Genomic DNA, 18717 nt, shown 5'->3' with positions numbered 1-18717 from the left:
AGGCAGGGGGTCATAATGTTATGCCTGATTGATATATACACTGTACTAATAATATATATATATACTGTACTATACTGTATACTGAGGTATATATACATGTACACCAAACCCAGCCATTAGGGAGGCACAAGCCAGTGCATTCTTAGTGCTGGTCCCAAGCCCGGGTAAATGGGGAGGGTTGCGTTAGGAAGGGCATCCAGCGTAAAACATGTGCCAAATCAAATATGCGGATCACAAATGAGAATTTCATACCGGATCGGTCGAGGCCCGGGTTAACAACGACCGCCACAGGTATCGTTAGCCGACAGGGTACCGGTGGAAATTGGGCTACTGTTGGCCGAAGGAGGAAAAGGAGAGGAGGAAGGCGTCTACAGAGGCGGCAGGAAAGGAGCAGTGTAGGAGAGTGGAGGTTAGGGTTGGTACTTTAAATGTTGGTACTATGATGGGTAAAGGGAGAGAGTAGCTGATATGATGGAGAGGAGAAAGGTAGATATGCTGTGTGTTCAGGAGACCAAGTGGAAAGGGAGTAAGGCCAGGAACATTGGAGGTGGTTTAAACTGTTTTATCATGGTGTGGATGGAAAGAGAAATGGTGTAGGGGTGATTCTGAAGGAAGAGTACAGTAAGAGTGTAGTGGAGGTGAAGAGAGTTTCTGATAGGGTGATGATCGTGAAGGTGGAAGTTGAAGGATGATGATAAATGTCATCAGTGCCTATGCTCCACAAGTTGGCTGTGAGATGGAGGAGAAGGAAAGATTCTGGAGTGAATTAGATGAAGTGGTAGATGGTGTACCTAGGAAAGAACGGTTGGTGATTGGGGCGGACTTTAATGGGCATGTAGGTGAAGGGAACAGAGGTGATGAGGAGGTGATGGGTAGGTATGGTTTTAAGGAGAGGAATGTGGAAGGGCAGATGGTGGTAGATTTTGCTAAAAGGATGGAAATGGCAGTGGTGAACACTTATTTTAAGAAGAAGGAGGATCATAGGGTGACGATAAGAGTGGAGGAAGGTGCACACAGGTGGACTATGTGCTATGCAGGAGATGCAACCTGAAGGAGATTGGCGACTGTAAGGTGTTGGCAGGGGACAGTGTAGCTAGACAGCATAGGATGGTGGTCTGTAGGATGGTTTTGGAGGCGAAGAAGAAGAGGAGGAGAGTGAGGACTGAAAGAAGAATAAGATGGTGGAAACTGAAGGAGGAAGAGTGTAGTGTGAGGTTCAGGGAAGAGGTCAGAGAGAGGCTCAGTGGTGTTAAGGAGGTGTTGGATGATTGGGCAACTACTGCAGGAGTGATGAGGGAGGCAGCTAGAAAAGTACTTGGTGTGACATCTGGAAATAGAAAGGAAGACAAGGAGACGTGGTGGTGGAATGAGGAAGTGCAGGAGAGCATAAGGAGAAAGAGGTTGGCAAAACAGAAGTGGGATAGACAGAGTGATGAGAAAAGTAGGCAGGAGTACAAGGAGATGCGGCAGCAGGTTAAGAGGATGTGGCGAATGCCAAGGAAAAGGCATATGAGGAGCTGTATGAGAGGTTGGACACTAAGGAAGGAGAAAAGGATTTGTACCGATTGGCCAGGCAGAGGGACCGAGCTGGAAAGGATGTACTGCAAGTTAGAGCAGTAAAGGATGGAGAGGGAAATGTGTTGACTAGTGAGGAGAGTGTGTTGAGAAGGTGGAGGGAGTATTTTGAGCAGCTGATGAATGAGGAAAATCAGAGAGAGAGAAGGTTGGATGATGTGGAGTTGGTGAAGCAGGATGTAGATAGGATTAGTAAGGAGGAAGTGAGAGCAGCGATTAAGAGGATGAAGAGTGGAAAGTCGGTTGGACCAGATGACATACCGGTAGAAGCGTGGAGATGTTTAGGAGAGATGGCAGTGGAGTTTTTGACCAGATTGTTTAACAGGATTTTGGAAGGTGAGAAGATGCCTGAGGAATGGAGAAGAGTGTGCTGGTACCGATCTTTAAGCATAAAGGAGATGTGCAGACCTGCAGTAACTACAGGGGTATTAAGTTGATCAGTCACACCATGAAGTTATGGGAAAGAGTAGTGGAAGCCAGGCTGAGAGAAGAGGTGACCATCTGTGAGCAACAGTATGGTTTCATGCCGAGGAAGAGCACCACAGATGCCTTATTTGCTTTGAGAATGTTGATGGAGAAGTATAGAGAAGGACAGAAGGAATTGCATTGTGTATTTGTGGATTTAGAGAAAGCGTACGACAGGGTGCCAAGAGAGGAGTTGTGGTATTGTATGAGGAAGTCAGGTGTGTCAGAGAAGTATGTGAGGGTGGTGCAGGACATGTATGAGGACAGTGTGACGGCAGTGAAGTGTGCAGTAGGTACGACAGACTGGTTTAGAGTGAAGGTTGGACTGCATCAAGGATCGGCCCTGAGCCCTTTCCTGTTTGCAGTGGTGATGGACAGGTTGACGGACGAGGTCAGACAGGAGTCTCCTGGACTATGATGTTTGCGGATGATATTGTGATTTGTTGTGAGAGTAGGGAGCAGGTTGAGAAGAGCCTGGAGAGGTGGAGATATGCGCTGGAGAGAAGGGGAATGAAACTCAGTAGGAGTAAGACAGAATACATGTGTGTGAATGAGAGGGAGGGCAGTGGAGTGGTGCGGTTGCAGGAGAAGAGCTTCAGAAGGTGGAGGAATTCAGGTACCTGGGGTCAACAGTGCAAAGTAATGGAGAGTGTGTTAGAGAAGTGAAGAAAAGAGTGCAGGCAGGGTGGAGTGGGTGGAGAAGAGTGACAGGAGTGATTTGTGATAGTAGGGTATCTGCAAAATTGAAAGGGAAAGTTTATAGGACTGTGGTGAGACCTGCGATGTTGTATGGTTTAGAGACAGTGGCATTGAGTAAAAGACAGGAGGTGGAGCTGGAGGTAGCAGAGCTGAAGATGTTGAGGTTTTCGTTGGGAGTGACGAGGATGGATAAGATTAGAAATGAGTTTATTAGAGGGACAGCATGTAGGATGTTTTGGTGACAAGGTGAGGGAGGCGAGATTGAGATGGTTTGGACATGTGCAGAGGAGGGACATGAATTATATTGGTAGAAGAATGCTGAGGATGGAGCCACCAGGTAGGAGGAAAAGAGGAAGGCCAAGAAGGAGGTTCATGGATGTGGTGAGGGAAGACATGCAGGTAGTTGGTGTAAAGAGGCAGATGTAGAGGACAGGGTGGTATGGAGACGGATGATCCGCTGTGGCGACCCCTAATGGGAGCAGCCGAAAGAAGAAGAAGATATACATGTACACCAGTACAGTAAGGCAACTTGCATGCAATGGAATGAAGGATCTGACAGGACAGACTGCTCTAATATTTCATCTCTTGTTTTTAATAGTATAGAAAGGATGATATTATCATTTTGTCCAATCTCTTAATGTGGTTATGGAGCCTGCTGTGAAGTAGTGCAGTGGGTCTAAAAAGTACGAACGATTTTTTCATCGTATCGTCTTTCTCTCTAAAATAGCTTTTATCCTGATTTGCTCATCAGCAGAAGAGTGGAGGGGGGGTGTTTGTTCTTCTTAGATTTTGGACAGTACCTGGGGTTGTGCTGTGCAGTAATGGTGTTCAGTTATGATCTAAATGCCATCCTCTTTCCTTGCCAGTGATTACATAATTGAGGAGAAAGATGCCATGCTGCAGAAGAAAGAGAACGAAGGTTTTGGCTTTGTCCTACGGGGAGCAAAAGGTAAGCGTGACCAAAATCTACACTCATTAAACCAGTCCTCAGGTTTTTGCTGGGCTGAATAACACTGTCATAAAATGAATGTGAAAATGAAAATGTATTTCTAGTACATGTTTTAGAGGGACATGTTGATGTTTGAATTTCTTTTTTAGTTTCTAATAGTACGATGGCAGAGTAGTAGTGTAGTGTAGTGTAAAGTAGTGTAGATGTCTGTATGAATGTCCTTCTCATGATTGTTCCTCACAAACGCATGATGCTTTATGATGGATTAGTGTCCCACTCAGGGTGACCTAACCAAGACATTCAATTGAACAAGCAATGATTTTCAGTTTCAGTCTTGCTGATGCATTGGCTGTTTGTGTCTTTGTATGTATGCAGGTGCATTTTTTTTCACAGTTTTTTAAAGAATATAACAGAGAAATATCCCTTAATACTGTATCCATACCTAGTTTTAGTTTTTGCTGACACAGCGTTTGCCAATATGCGACTTTCTTCCAATTTCCTATTCATCCAGGGCATTCTCACCCCACATCGTCACATATCGACGCTGTGGATGTTGCGTCCGCCGGCGTCCACATCCGACGCCGAGGGTACCCTCTTCGCGAGATTTTCGACGACAGGACGGAAACCCTTCGCCGCCGACGAGATGGATGGGAGCCCCTGTGCTTCGCTTTTCAATGCAGATCGCTGTCCTATACACTTAATAATTTATTATCTATCATAATAAGTGTATAGGACTAATTTTAAAATTTCATAAAATTCTGAAGATGACCGTAACCCTAACCCTAACCCTAACCCAAACCCTAACCCTGACCCTAACTCGAACCCTAACCCAAACCCTAACCGTAACCCGCAAATGGGGTCCCGTCCATCTGCGTCGAAAAGCAACGCGAAGGTTTCCGTCCCGCACGTTGAAAAGCGGCGAAGGGTACCCTCGGCGTCGGATGTGGACGCCGTCGGACGCAACATCCACAGCGTCGATATGTGACGATGTGGGGTGCGAATGTGTTGATTCATCAGCTCATTGTAGCTTGTGATTGGCTAGTACCAATCTGATTGTCAGGGCAGAGAGAGTGTACCATCCTTCCCATTCAAAGAGCACAGCAAATTTCACTCTCTATACTTCTGGTGACACATGGCTGTGGCGTCGTCAGTTTGCGTTCATGCAAGCTCCCGTATAACAAGACGTTAATTCGTTTTTGTTTTGACGCTCTGAAATAATGAAACCTGTCACTGTCCGATCTAAATGTACATTACTACAGTGTATGATTTTCAAGATTCTGCTGGTAACATAGAAATAGAATCAAATGTATTTAATTATAGGAAGTTGTGAGTTTTCATAGAACAGCGACAGATTTCTTTACACTTTTACATGGTGGGATTTCATAGAAAGTCTCTAAGACCCATGAGACCTGATTCCCACAGGAGGAATTGTGAAAAATAACTGCCGTTCCTCTCACAAGACGGCACTGCACAGGAGCACAGGAGATAAGGGTGACTTTTTTTTAGCTATGAGGAAAAGCAGAATAACATTTTTAACATATGAAACAACACTGAATTTATTCTGACCATTAGCATTTTACAAAATTCTTTTTAATCTCTGATAAACAGCTTTCTGTGAAGGTTTTCGGCAAATAAACATCTTCAGGTTAGGTGTATGAAGGTGTACCACCTTGGTTCATGTGTATTACAGTATATACTCACTTACCACTTTATGTTGAAACACCTGTGGCCTCATATAGAAAACATTTACATGATTATGTGTACACATCCACCTACTAATATATAAATTAAGAATTTGATTTGAAATGTGTGTGAAATAGCTGTTGTGCGGATTTTTCCTGGTGGTCGTGGAAGTGTGCTGTAAAAATTAGAGCATACAATTCTGGAAAAATAAATATTTATGTAGTATGTAAAATGCTTTGTTTATCTCCATAACAACAAAATTATAAGTTATGTAAAGTCTTTAAATAATTTAAATACATATTGGTTTAAAAATTTAAATATGTAAATTACAAATATCTAGGTCAGCCTTCTGCACTGAATTTGTTGTTGACAAAAAAAAAAAAAAAAAAATTAACAAGACATTTTATTTAATTAATAGTAAATAATGGCTGCCTAAGGCCTTTCTGGGGACTTGACAAGTCAAGTATTGAGGAGATAATGTACTGTTTAGGATCCTCTGATTTTGGAATTTATGATTATATATTACTACTGAATTAATTGAAAAATATTTTCACTAAGATTGTGCAACCAGCTGGTTGCACATATGCAGAGGAGAAAGTGTTGTAATTGTACTACATCTGACAATCTTTACATTGAGGTTTTTAGATACAGGTTTGTTTTTGCTATTGTCTTCACTTTTAATAAAACATTAATTTCAGACTCTAAGTTGAGCCATTTTTATTTGCAAATTAGTTAAACAATGGGCAGAGCAGAGAATTGTTTGGTCAGTTGAAAGTTTATGTATTCGTGTGTAAGTACGTGCATGAGATATTTTTTTTTTTAAGTACAAATTTATAATGAAATTCGAGTACGGTTTGTAAATAATTCCTGTTATTAACAGATATTACCAGGAAAGATTCAAACCAGCCCATTCCTGTGTTTGATATGAGCATCAACTGATGCTTTAATTCTGTATCTGCATGATTTTATGCATTGATTCATACAAAGGTTCTTAAAGTAGTGGAGAAAAAGGGTAGATTAGACAGTGCTACACTGGAAAGTCACATTGGCTTGCTATAAAAGGTTTATAGATCAGACTTAGTCAAGAAGCCATTTGAAGAGGAGTTTGATGATGACTTTGCTTTACAAACATGTATAAATGTGAAAGAAGGACACACCAGATGTCCTGAAGATCTCCTGCAGTGTGCCCTGTGAGGCACTGTAGTAGTCATACCTCTTAGAATAAAACAACCAACAGGGGCTGAGAGTGTATGTGAGTGTAGAGGTGTGTGCCCCGTCTTTGCAGTGGCATCATCATGGGTAGGTGGTATGAGTTCCCAAAGCCATCTGTTACACACATGGTGTCATGTTTTCCATGCTCTCCCTCTCTCCTTTTTTCTGTCAGCTAACTGTTTCCTCAGACTGTCCCATCCTAATTATACTTAACATACACTGGCTGTACCAAGCCTCAACAATGCCCCAAACATCAGGATCATTGCTATAGCAACACAAGTGTAATGTGTGTATACAATAGATATGTTAAGAGTGCAGCAACTGAACTAGCATTTAATACCTTCTATATGTGTATGTTTGTAGCGGAGACACCTATTGAAGAGTTTACCCCCACACCTGCTTTCCCTGCACTGCAATACCTGGAGTCTGTTGATGTGGAGGGCGTGGCCTGGAGGGCAGGGCTAAGGACAGGTGACTTCCTCATTGAGGTAAGGGTTTGATTATAAAACTTCTTTTCTTATAAACACATCAAGCATGAGAAGACACTTGATCAATGAGCCATGACAGCTGACAGAAAATGGAGAATTCCCTGGAGAAGAAAATAGAGAAGACGTTGAGCACATTTATCTGGGTGTTGCAGGTGAACGGTGTGAACGTAGTGAAGGTGGGCCATAAGCAGGTGGTGTCCCTTATCAGACAAGGTGGGAGCAATCTGCTGATGAAAGTGGTGTCAGTGACACGCAAACCAGAAACTGAGGACGTGGTCAGAAAAAAAGGTGAGACTCACGGCTGCTGTACATGTTAATGCACTGAATAAGACTGTTTAGGACGTGTGGTAATGTGAGTACATGCACCCATATGGAGACCTCTTACAACAGTTTGTAACACCCAAATTACTATTGTTTACTGACTATCAGGCAGTCCTGACTCAAGTGTACTGCTAGATGTCTTTGTTTCCCTGATAGCACCCAGATAATCTAGTGAGCGTCTTCATGTGCATGAGGGTCGATGTATGCAGCAGCACACTATACATTACTTACAATGTTATCTTTAATATAATATCTTTATATTATATTAATATAATAATAATAATATCTTTATATTATATAAATATCTTTATTCTTTTCCTCAGAATTCTACAAACAATACCCCATAATGACAACATGAAAATTGTTTATTTAAAATCTTTGCAAATTTATTAAAAAATTATAAACAAAAAAGATCACAGGTACACAAGTATTTACAGTCTTTGCCATGAGCTGCACAAGGATTTTGTTGAGCTAGGGAAAGGCACAGCAGAGTTTCTTCAGCATTGAAGGTCCCAATCAGCACAATGGCCTCTATAATCCGTAAACTGAAAAAGTTTGGAACCACCAGGTCCCTTCCAAGAGCAGGCCGCCCTGCCAAACTGAGCGATCGGGGGAGAAGTGCCTTAGTCAGGGAGGTGACCAAGAACCCTATTGTCACTCTAAAAGAGCTCCAGCATTTCTCTGGAAAGAGAAGAACCTTCCAGAAGAACATCGATCTCTGCAGAACTCCACCAATTAGGCCTATATGGTAAAGTGACCAGACAGAAGCCATTCCTCAGTAATAGGCACATGACAGTCCACCTGGAGTTTGCCAAAAGGCACCTTAAAGACTCTAAGACCATGTAAATCAAAGATTGAACTCTTTGGCCTGAATGCCAAGCATCATGTGTGAAGGAAACCAGGCACCTGGCCAATACCATCCCTGCAGTAAAAAATGTTGGTGGCAGCATCATTCTGTGGAGATATTTTTCAGAGGCAGAACTGGGAGACCAGTCAGGATCAGGGGAAAGATTAATGCAGCTTGTACAGAGACATCCTTGATTAAAACCTGCTCCAGAGCGCTCTGGACCTCAGACTGGGGCGACAGTTCATATTCCAACAGGACAATGACCATAAGCACACAGTCAAGATAACAAAGGAGTGGCTATTAGACGACTCTTTGATTGTCTTTGAGTGGCCCAGCCAGAGCCCAGACTTGAACCTAATTGAACATCTTTGGAGAGATATGAAAATGGCTGTGCACCGACTCTTCCCATCCAACCTGATGGAGCTTAAAAGGTTCTGCAAAGGAGAATGGGAGAAACTGCACATAAATAGGTGTGCCCAGCTTGTAGCATGAAACTCAAAAAGACTTGAGGCTCTAATTGATGCCAAAGGTGCGTCAACAAAGTATTGAACAAAGGCTGTGAAGACTTATGTATATGTGATTTTTTTATAAATTTGATTTCAAACAAACTTTGAATTTTGAGGAAAATAATAAATTTTTTTATTTATTTATTTATTATAGTAAAGCGAAGACTTTCCGGAAGCACTGTATAATAGGGCTGTCAAAATGAACGAGTTAATAGTGAAAATTCATTTTAACAGCACTAATTTTAATGCAGGAAGCATTTCTGTTTGACAAATTTATATTAAAAATATAAATAAATAAATAAATAAATAAATAAATAAATAAATAAATAAAACCTTCAACAGAACACACATTTATTCATGACGTCCTTTCCTCAATCATATATAAAAAATAAAATAAACTCCACAGAAACCGAATCTTCATCAAAATCCGGCCACATCCGGCAATTAAAACCGTCCGTGTGGAAACATAGCAAAAGTTCCATCTGGTGTCTTGATGATGTACAAAATTTAAAACACCACTTTAAAACATTTACAAGAATATTATGTCTTTATGCTCTATGTTGAGTTTGGTTTTACTAATAATAAACATACATTTGCATAAGGCATCCATATTTGCCTATGCCAATGTTGATTGGAGTACTGGAAAATGTAATTTTTTAACTATTGTAATTAACTTGGGAGTTTTGCATAGAAGGCAAACATAGCAGCGTATGTGGCACGATACATAAATCTCCCTCCTTGTGAAATGCCTTACTCTCGCCAGCGGCTGACAGAGTTCAGTTGTTTTGGTGTTATAGCACATTCTTTTCTGTCTTTTTGGTATTACAAAACACAATTTTAGCTCTTGTTCCTCCATTTTTTATCGTCGTCGCCGAATAGTGAAACAGAATGCACTGATTAGTCTCATCAGTTACAGGTGTGCTTTTTACCCCGCGTTTCACCCGCCTCCGCCCCGACTCACAAACCGCCATTCGTCCATGCACCTGCTGCCACGTACATATGTATACTGTAATGTTTATAAAATACAATATTGTCAGTCGGTGCGGTTGGTTGATTGATTTATTTGTAGATATTTCCTAACATAAATATTAACATTATTATCAATGACAGTTTGATTGAGTCTGTTACATTCATATCTACTGTCATTAATAACAATTATACAACAACATTATAACTGCAACACCTCTGGATACATTTGGACAAACAAACTACGATTGAAGATATAAAAAATTTACAGGGAAAATAAATGTGAAGCACGTATTACTTACAGTAACTTCCTTCTTTGTGAATTACATAGTTTTGTGCACAAACAGTGGTGTAGAAGCATTTATCCATGTTAACTGGACCATTAAAACATTTTGGCCATTAAGACCATCAGAACTGAAGACTTACAATCTGAGCATAGCTTTAATTAATCTTCATTTGAACTCAATAATCAAACTAACTCAAACTTTCTCTTTCCACTGTCATTTTAGCAGTGGCACAGGCCATGTTACTTTGCATCTCATTTGCATAAAGTTATATCATGCTCATCTTTATTGCATCACTCTCAATGAAAGTAATTGGAGTCTGTTCATTTTGTCACATGAAGTCCCTTATATTACAAGTGTGATTTCATGATAGCAATAAGCCCATTTCTTTAGTGTTAGCATAATTGTGAAAACTCTATAAAGGACTGTAGTACTTGCATCACACAGAGGAACAGGATGGAGGAGTGACAGTGTTGCCTAACAAGTGTCATGTTGGAAAGATTTAAATTGATGAGTGATGAGGTCTTCTCTTGTAGCAAACAAGATGACTTAGCAAGCCTAATCCATATGTACACCCACACACTGTTACTAACCCCCCACCTCCTTTTTACAGCCCCCGTTCAATATAAAGTTGCGCTCCAGTACTACAGCATGTCCACTTTAACGTTATATCATCAAAGAGTGAAAAAATAAATAAAAAATCTACGGTTTGAAATTAGATGTATTTGTAGTTTTGTGTCACCCCATTATCTACACAATAATCTATTCTGTATCCATGCAAACCGTTCACCATTTCCTCTGCAACTCCCACACACTTCTGACCTGTCTCTGACCTGTGCGTGTTTGTAGAGCTACACAGAACAAAAAAAAAACAATAACGATACCTTGACCAGGGGATGATCAAGATTTTACTGAGAGTACTATGATTTTTTTACTATAATGGTTAGTGTAATGGTGCTTCATTTGCATACATACATTTGCAGCAAAATCTTTTAATATTCCCTCCTAAACTGCACCTGACTAATGTCTACTGCAAATATATACAAAATAAGATATTCATATAAATGTAACTTGAAATGTAACTTAGATATTGTTGTGTAAGTTTTGGGTGCAAATGCAGTTTTGCAGTCATACAAACATTATATAACGTATCAGTTTTAAGATTTATAATGACTTTTCACTCTTTGTAATTGCTTGTGTCTTAGCCAAATACAACCATAAACATACACACACAGACACACACACACACACACACACACACACACACACACACACACACACACACACACACACACACATGCAAACACACACACGCAGTGATTCTCACAGTTTAGCTGCATCAACCCAGGCCTTGCTCCTGCCAGAGTTGCCATGGTTACTACAATGAACGTTTGAATTAAGCATTGCATCAAGCCTTGGTATTTCTCTCTCTCTCTCTCTCTCTCTCTCTCTCTCTCTCTCTCTCTCTCTCTCTCTCTCTCTCTCTCTCTTTCTCTTTCTCTCTTACCTCTACTTTCCTCTTTCTTTCTCTCTCCTTTGCTCTCTCTGTGTTCGGTGTGGTCTCAGAGCGAATAAGGACTGAAGAAACCAAGACATCTTTTCTTCTGGAACTTTATATTCGTTTTTCTTGTTGTTCTCTGCGTCTTCTCTAGCTTTGCCTTATTAGGGCTGTGTGTAGAGCGCAGTGTTGGCAGTGTTGCCTCAGCATGAGCATTGAGCTAAAGGCACATTCAGCTCAGAGAGGCAATGGGAGCGTCCAGAGGGAAGAAGGAACAAGAGAAGAGGAGTGACGAGCAGGAAGAATGAAGGGATGTAAAAAAGAGGAGTGTATCTGTGTGTGGTTGGTATGTGACAGAGAGAGAGGTGGGAAATGGTACGGCCAGCAGAAAGACTCAGACGAGGGCCTAGCTGAGTGACCTGTGTTTTGTGTGTGCTTGTGAGTGAGTGTGTGTGTGTGTGTGTATGGGTGTGGGAGAGTACGAGACATGAAGAAGTTGGCGTCAGAGCGCAGTGTGAATAAAGTGGCACGGCCGCAGAAGGTGTCAGGTCTAGCCGAGCCGAGCGAGATGAAGGTGCACAAGAAGCGTTGGCAGTTGCAGGTAGGAAACAGGTGGGTGGCAATGCGCCACTACTCCTCATCCTCTCCCTGCCTTTCATCCACAGCACCACCACCACCCAAGAGAGCACCCAGCACCACACTCACACCAAGGTCCAAGAGCATGACTGCTGAGCTTGAGGAGCTGGGTAAGACACACACATATACATATGCATATACAACTGTACATACATGTATAGAAATACACCTGCAGTGCACATTTGGAGGGAGTTTACTTTAATGTCAACCTGTATCCATCTGTATTTCTTCGCTTTCTGTCTTTCTCCATCTCTCTATCTTTCTCTCTTTGTATGCTACACTGTCATCTCTCTCCCTCTGCCATTTGGGCTGTTCAAAACATCAGCTGTTTTGCACTCAGTCTGTCATCATATTCTAACATACAAGTAAAGACACCCACATTCACACAAGTTGATATAAAAGTAATAAAAACATAGCATGCATGAAGAATGAATGTATCAGTGTGTGTATATATGTATGTATGTATATATATATATATATGTGTGTGTGTGTGTGTGTGTGTGTGTGTGTGTGTGTGTGTGTGTGTGTTGCCAAAGGTCTAAACAGAGTTAGAGACTTCACTACTGATGTTACTCCACTTTGATATTCACTGCTTTCCTTGTTTTTGCATGCTTTAATTGGTCTACACATGCTACTTAGGTTCTTCTAGACCTAGCTATTTGTTTTATAAAAGTATTTTACATCTGCAACATTTTTACATACAAATCTCTGCAAATCAGACCTGTTTGATTTAATTTACGCTCTCAAATGCAATACAGAAAATACTGACACCTTTGCAAGTTTAATAGACAGTGTTTTTGTGTATTCCATGCTAAGCATCTGCAAGGAGGAGGCGAGGAGGTGAGCGAATAGATAGCGAATATATTTCTGCTATTGTTACTTTAGCATTACTGCTTACGTCATCACAACTATCTCAAGAAACGATCAATCGAAATGCAGTTTAAAGATGTTTATATCTTATTCTCCTTTATGAAAATGACTGCATGATTGGCTGTCAATTAACGAGTGGTGCTTAGAAAACATTAACATGTGTAACAATAAGTATGATGTTGCCTGGCATGAAAATAGCTGTAATATGTGTCTGCATGTGTTTATACTTTGGTGTGTGTGGGTGTGTGTGTGTGCATGCATTTGTACAGAAAGGCTAGATGAAATCTTGGCCTCTCGGGAATCAGCAATGAGGCCGAAAGTGGAGACAGACTACAGAGCAGCCACAGTGAAGCAACGACCAACCAGCCGTCGAATTACACCAGCAGAAATCAGTGTGAGATACCGTGCCGTACTCACTACTAAGCTGTTTTCCATGACAGACTGTTTTGTTTTTTATAAGTTATATAACTTTGCTGTAACAACTTTTTACATATGTGTGTGCATTTATAGTCTCTTTTCGAGCGGCAAGGTCTTGCTCTCCATGGTCCTCTTCACCCAGCGCTGGAAAAGGCTCACATTCAGTTGCCCAAAGGCATGTCCAGAACCAAGTCCTTCGGTAATTTTCGGCCTTTAGCAAATTTCTTTTATTTTTTTATTTTTTTATCCTTTTACATTTCTTTCTTGTCCACTTATCTGAAGACATTTAATCAGCTCAGTATTGATGATTGATTTCGATTTATTGCTAACTCAATTGTTGTAATGTCTGTACAGGAGCTACTGAGGAGGACCGGCTATCTGCCCTGGCGGCGGAGCACAGGTTTCCACGGAGCTCCTCAATGACAGATACCCTGAGAGACAGTCACAGCATCCCTCCTCCACCTCAGACAGCACCACCTCCTCCACCCTCTGTTTACTATCTGGACATGGGCCCACCTCCACCTTTCTGCCCACCCCCTCCTCCGAGTCGTGTTCATGACCCCAGCCGCTCCAGCTTTAAGCCTGGCTCAGAGCCCCGATTGCATGGCCTACCACAAACCATGTCCGCTGAGCTGTATGAACCCCCACGCCACAGTGCCCACATAGACCGACAGAAGAAAGCCCGTTCCATGATTCTTCTGCAAGACTCTCATCATTCTGTGGAGCCCACCGACATCCCAAGGCCTGGCCCTGCCTCCACCCCACCAGAAAGAATCAAGCGCAAAGGACGTGTTATCGACAATCCTTATGCTAATGTCGGCCAGTTTAGCATAGGCTTGTACACCCCACCACCCAGCAAGCCCCAGCGCCGGAAGAGCCCACTAGTGAAGCAATTGCAAGTGGAAGATGCCCAAGAACGAGCCTCACTAGCGCTGGCTTCAGTCCACTCCAGGGAACATTCACCCACAGGCCGACTGGCAGCTCACCACACTAGCAGGGCAGAGTACTACCAGCAGCAGCTGCTACAGGAGCGTAGTCGAGTTAAAGCCGAGGGTCTATTGCAGGGCAAAGGGCATTTTGCTGCTGCACTTGCCGGTGCTGTCAAGGACAGGGAGCAGCGTCTTGAGGAGCGGCGAAAATCCACAGTCTTCCTGTCTGTGGGCACAATGGAAGGCAGCTCAGCCCCACCATTGGATTCCCCCTTACTCACACAGTCTCATTCTGTTGATGAACGCCTGCTCACCAGTGAACTTGGTCAACTCCCCCCACCTGCCCTGGCACTGCAACCCTCTACGAGTGGCACAACATTCATCCACCCACTAACAGGGAAACCCCTTGACCCCAACTCCCCTTTGGCACTTGCGCTGGCCGCAAGGGAACGGGCTTTAACTTCCCAGAGCCAATCCCCTGCTAGCAGCCCGGAGCCTAGGACTAAGCATGAGGCTGCTGGTGGGGTGCTGTTCATGGACACTCAGACCAAAGAGGCTGAGGGTGAGAGGGATGTTGGGTCACATTCCTTTTCACAGGGTGAAAAAAGGAGCTACACATCCACCCCAACTACCAAGATCTCATGGGGGACACCAACAACCACAAGAAAAGAAACAGAAAAGGGAACAGAGAAGAAAGAGGATAGGAAGGTAGAAGACAAGAAAAGCATGATCATAAGCATTATGGACACATCACAGCATAAGACTGCTGGCCTTATTATGGTTCATGCAACCAGTAATGGGCAGGCAGTAGGACTAGTCGTCCCTCAACCCAAGGGCATTATTTCAGAGAGCCCAAAGCCCACATTAGCTGAAATCAAGCGGACCAAGTCTCCCAGCCCCGAAGCACCCTCAACACCAACTGCAACCCCCGCCACACCTTCAACCCCCCAAGCACCCACTAGTCCTTCCTCAGATAAGACACACCAGGCATCTTCTAGCCCATCATCAGATAAAACCCTAGTCCAGGGAAGCTCAGAGGAAGATGTGGAGCCCTACTCTGTTACCTTACCACCTGCCATGCTGTCCTCTAGTGATGAGGAGACACGGGAAGAACTGCGCAAAATTGGTGTAGTTCCCCCTCCAGATGAATTTGCGAATGGTCTCTTAGTGAAGGCAGCTGCAGCTTCTGCTACTCCTTCAACAGTCAAGCAAGTGACTCCCTCAGAACCATCCCCTGTCCCAGGTCCTGCTCCTCCAACCGCAGCCGCTACAGAATCACAGGCCCCTGCCACCAGTGGCCCACCAGCAGCCTCAGGGAAGCCATCTGAGCCCCACCTGGGCCCAGAGTCTGCTGCTGACTCTGGAGTAGAGGAGGTGGACACTCGCAGCTCCAGCGATCACCATTTGGAGACCACGAGTACCATCTCCACTGTCTCCAGCATGTCCACCCTATCCTCAGAGAGTGGCGAGCCCACTGACACCTACACGTCCCATGCCGACGGCCAGACCTTCATCCTTGATAAGCCGCCAGTGCCTCCAAAGCCAAAGCTCAAGTCTCAGCTCAGCAAGGGCCCAGTAACGTTCAGGGACCCCCTGCTTAAACAGTCCTCGGATAGTGAGCTGCTGTCACAGCAGCATGCAGCAGCACTGGCTGCTGCCACGGGGACCTCGGGCCCAACAAGACCCCGCTACCTCTTCCATAGACGCTCCAAGCTGTGGGGGGACCCCATAGAACCCCGTCCGCTTGCAGGCGCAGAGGAAGGCAAATCCACTGTGATAAGTGAGCTTAGCTCCAGACTGCAGCAGCTCAACAAGGATACATGTTCACTCGGTGAAGAGCCTCTTATAGGCTCACTTGACCCTGGACGCAAGTCACCTGTGGCCGGTGCCAGGTGAGTAGTGGGCTTAATAATACAGAGCTCGAATTAACACTGATCATTTACTATTATTTTTTCCCCTTTCTCAATATATCAAAATAACAAACAAGGACTAGATGAATTTTTTGATTATTTCAGGATAGTGCAGAAGACATTACTTTGCATACAATATGTAATAACAGGGGATTTTGTTCATGTTTTGCTTATTCAAAACTAAGTTATTTAAAATAGCAATTAACTTAATTGATTGATTGATTGATTGATTGATTTGTTGATTGATTGATTGATTGATTTATTGATTGATTGATTGATTGATTGGTTGGTTGGTTGATTGATTGATTGATTGATTGATTGAATGATTGATTGAATGATTGATTGAATGATTGGCTCGTTTTTCTACATCCAGTGGTGTCTATGGTCATTCCCATGCATTGTAGCCTTATGGCACAAACATAAATTGTTCCACTTTGTCAGTTTATAAAAGTCAATCTACTGTTTGTGTACTTTATAACACTACTGTATGACAAGAATGTGAACCAAATATAAAGTTAGATATATCGCCCACACTGGTACTGTTAGAGTTACAGCATTCCACTCTCATTTATAGAGATGATGATGAAATATTTTCCATCCCTCCATGAGGGACAGATTGTAAAAGTATATTTGAATATTGTATTTGTAACATGTGATTGAAACTATAAGCAATAACATTGGGATAACATTAAATAAATATAAAAAAGACATGTACCCTGTCATTGATGTACTATTATTCTATAGACTTTTGTTCATATTTAAATTTTTACTTATGGTAGGTGTTTTTTTGTGTTGTAATTACTCATCTTACATGCAACCTTTTAGTATCGGACATCATTAACTCTAACAAGATTGTAACGCATAGGAACAGATGCTATTTTAGGCTAGTGCTGTGCTGATTGTTAAAGATCTGTGCATTATTATGATTTCTGATTCAATAATGCCTTAGCTACTACTGTCAGTGATGTCAGCATATCAGAATCACCCAGATCCTTTTTTTTCTAATTAACTACTGCTGCTTAAATAAATACATTTATTATAAATACACTGTTGTGACATTAACAGCACTCATCCAGACATAACAAAGAAAATACTGGTGTTAAAACTCCTCTATACTGCAGTGGCATTTTGTGGTTCTCTGCCACAGTTCTGTCCTTTCATGATTAACTTGGTGATTAGCTGATTGGTTGGATCAAAGAATGTTAAAGAAGAGAAAATCACAAAATCTTCAGTTTTACTTCTAGATCAGAAATGAGAACCACTATATTAAGTGCATCTGTTAATTGTGCTGGCCATATTTTAAAAAAATTGGATAATTCTGCTTTGGATGCATTTGCCTCATTCGCTATTCCTGCAGACAAAGCACTGTGACCTGTCATTACATAACCCAATATTAATATGTTAACTTAAAAAAAAATATATATATATATATATATAGGAGTTGTTTAATGAGTCACTGTGCATTGGGATACTTATTGCATTGGTTATACATTTGATTTACAGTGAACTGTGGAGAATAATATTTAAAGAATATCATATTTATCGATCCAGAGAATTAGAACAACACTATAAAATGGCCGTACACTATGCAGTGCACTATATAGTAAAATTAAACCTTATCAGACGCAGCATAAACATTCTTACTTGACGTAACTGTACATGCCATGACTTTTGCATAGAATGACATTTAACCTTTGTAATAATTCAAACGTTGAACACCAGTACAAACAAATGTTGTTGGGTTTTATTTTTATATGGTGTGCTAACATTACAGGGTGGCTCATGCTTCTCAGGACATAATAAACCCTAATCGAATATCAAATTGTTTTATTTCACTGAAAAGTTTGGAGCTTCAGCAGAGTTTCCACGCATGACAGTTGCTGGTAAGTTAATGAGACGTGATAGCATGTAGATGTCAAATCTGTAGAGCACCAGTGTACGACCTGTAGAGAACATTCCCAAAGCACATCCACTGTAGAGACTAATTAATTGATTCAGGAAAATATGTTTATTTTCTTTTTAAAAACACACCCTATGTTGTTTCTGCTAATATCCTGCAATGCAACTGAAGCCCTTTATATTTCTACAGATGTGACAAGGACATGGAAGAGACTAAACCTTAGCTTTTAGGCACTAGGGTAAATTCAACCTCATTATTATTCTTTTCTCGTTTCAAATAACCTATCCACTAATCTCACATTAATGGAATAACCCCTTGCTGACACTGTGATTTGAGTAATCACATCCTCCAGGTCTCTGTTGCCTCTTGGTCACTCCACAAGCACTTTTGTCATGATTGAGTATGGATTCTGTAAGCAAGATTAAAGTGTGTACTTGTGATGCACTCTTCCTGTCCATAACTTTTGTGTTGGGCAGTGGACAAGGGAAAGGGTACAGATATTAGATGCTCTTTTATCCCTCACTGTGGGGTGCATACATGGTAGCAGAGCACTTGGAGGCGT

At 42.0% G+C, this 18717-nt stretch overlaps 1 protein-coding gene across 7 annotated transcripts in view; it reads left to right on the top strand.

Moving 5' to 3' along the window:
• shank3a (SH3 and multiple ankyrin repeat domains 3a) overlaps nucleotides 1–18717 on the top strand; it is a 288699-nt gene that overhangs the window by 263023 nt on the left and 6959 nt on the right. For 6 of the 7 annotated variants that reach the window (XM_046863925.1, XM_046863926.1, XM_046863927.1 and 3 more), the window contains 8 exons: nucleotides 3606–3688; nucleotides 6947–7071; nucleotides 7224–7359; nucleotides 12159–12239; nucleotides 12946–12969; nucleotides 13269–13393; nucleotides 13510–13615; nucleotides 13771–16237. In XM_046863925.1, coding sequence (XP_046719881.1) covers nucleotides 3606–3688; nucleotides 6947–7071; nucleotides 7224–7359; nucleotides 12159–12239; nucleotides 12946–12969; nucleotides 13269–13393; nucleotides 13510–13615; nucleotides 13771–16237 — 3147 coding nt within the window. The remainder of the gene's footprint in view (nucleotides 1–3605; nucleotides 3689–6946; nucleotides 7072–7223; nucleotides 7360–12158; nucleotides 12240–12945; nucleotides 12970–13268; nucleotides 13394–13509; nucleotides 13616–13770; nucleotides 16238–18717) is intronic. The other variant, XM_046863928.1, reaches the window with a different exon arrangement.

The sequence above is a fragment of the Silurus meridionalis genome, chromosome 13 (assembly GCF_014805685.1).
Source record: "Silurus meridionalis isolate SWU-2019-XX chromosome 13, ASM1480568v1, whole genome shotgun sequence".
NCBI lineage: Eukaryota > Metazoa > Chordata > Actinopteri > Siluriformes > Siluridae > Silurus > Silurus meridionalis.
This window is presented reverse-complemented; position numbering and strand designations above follow the sequence as displayed.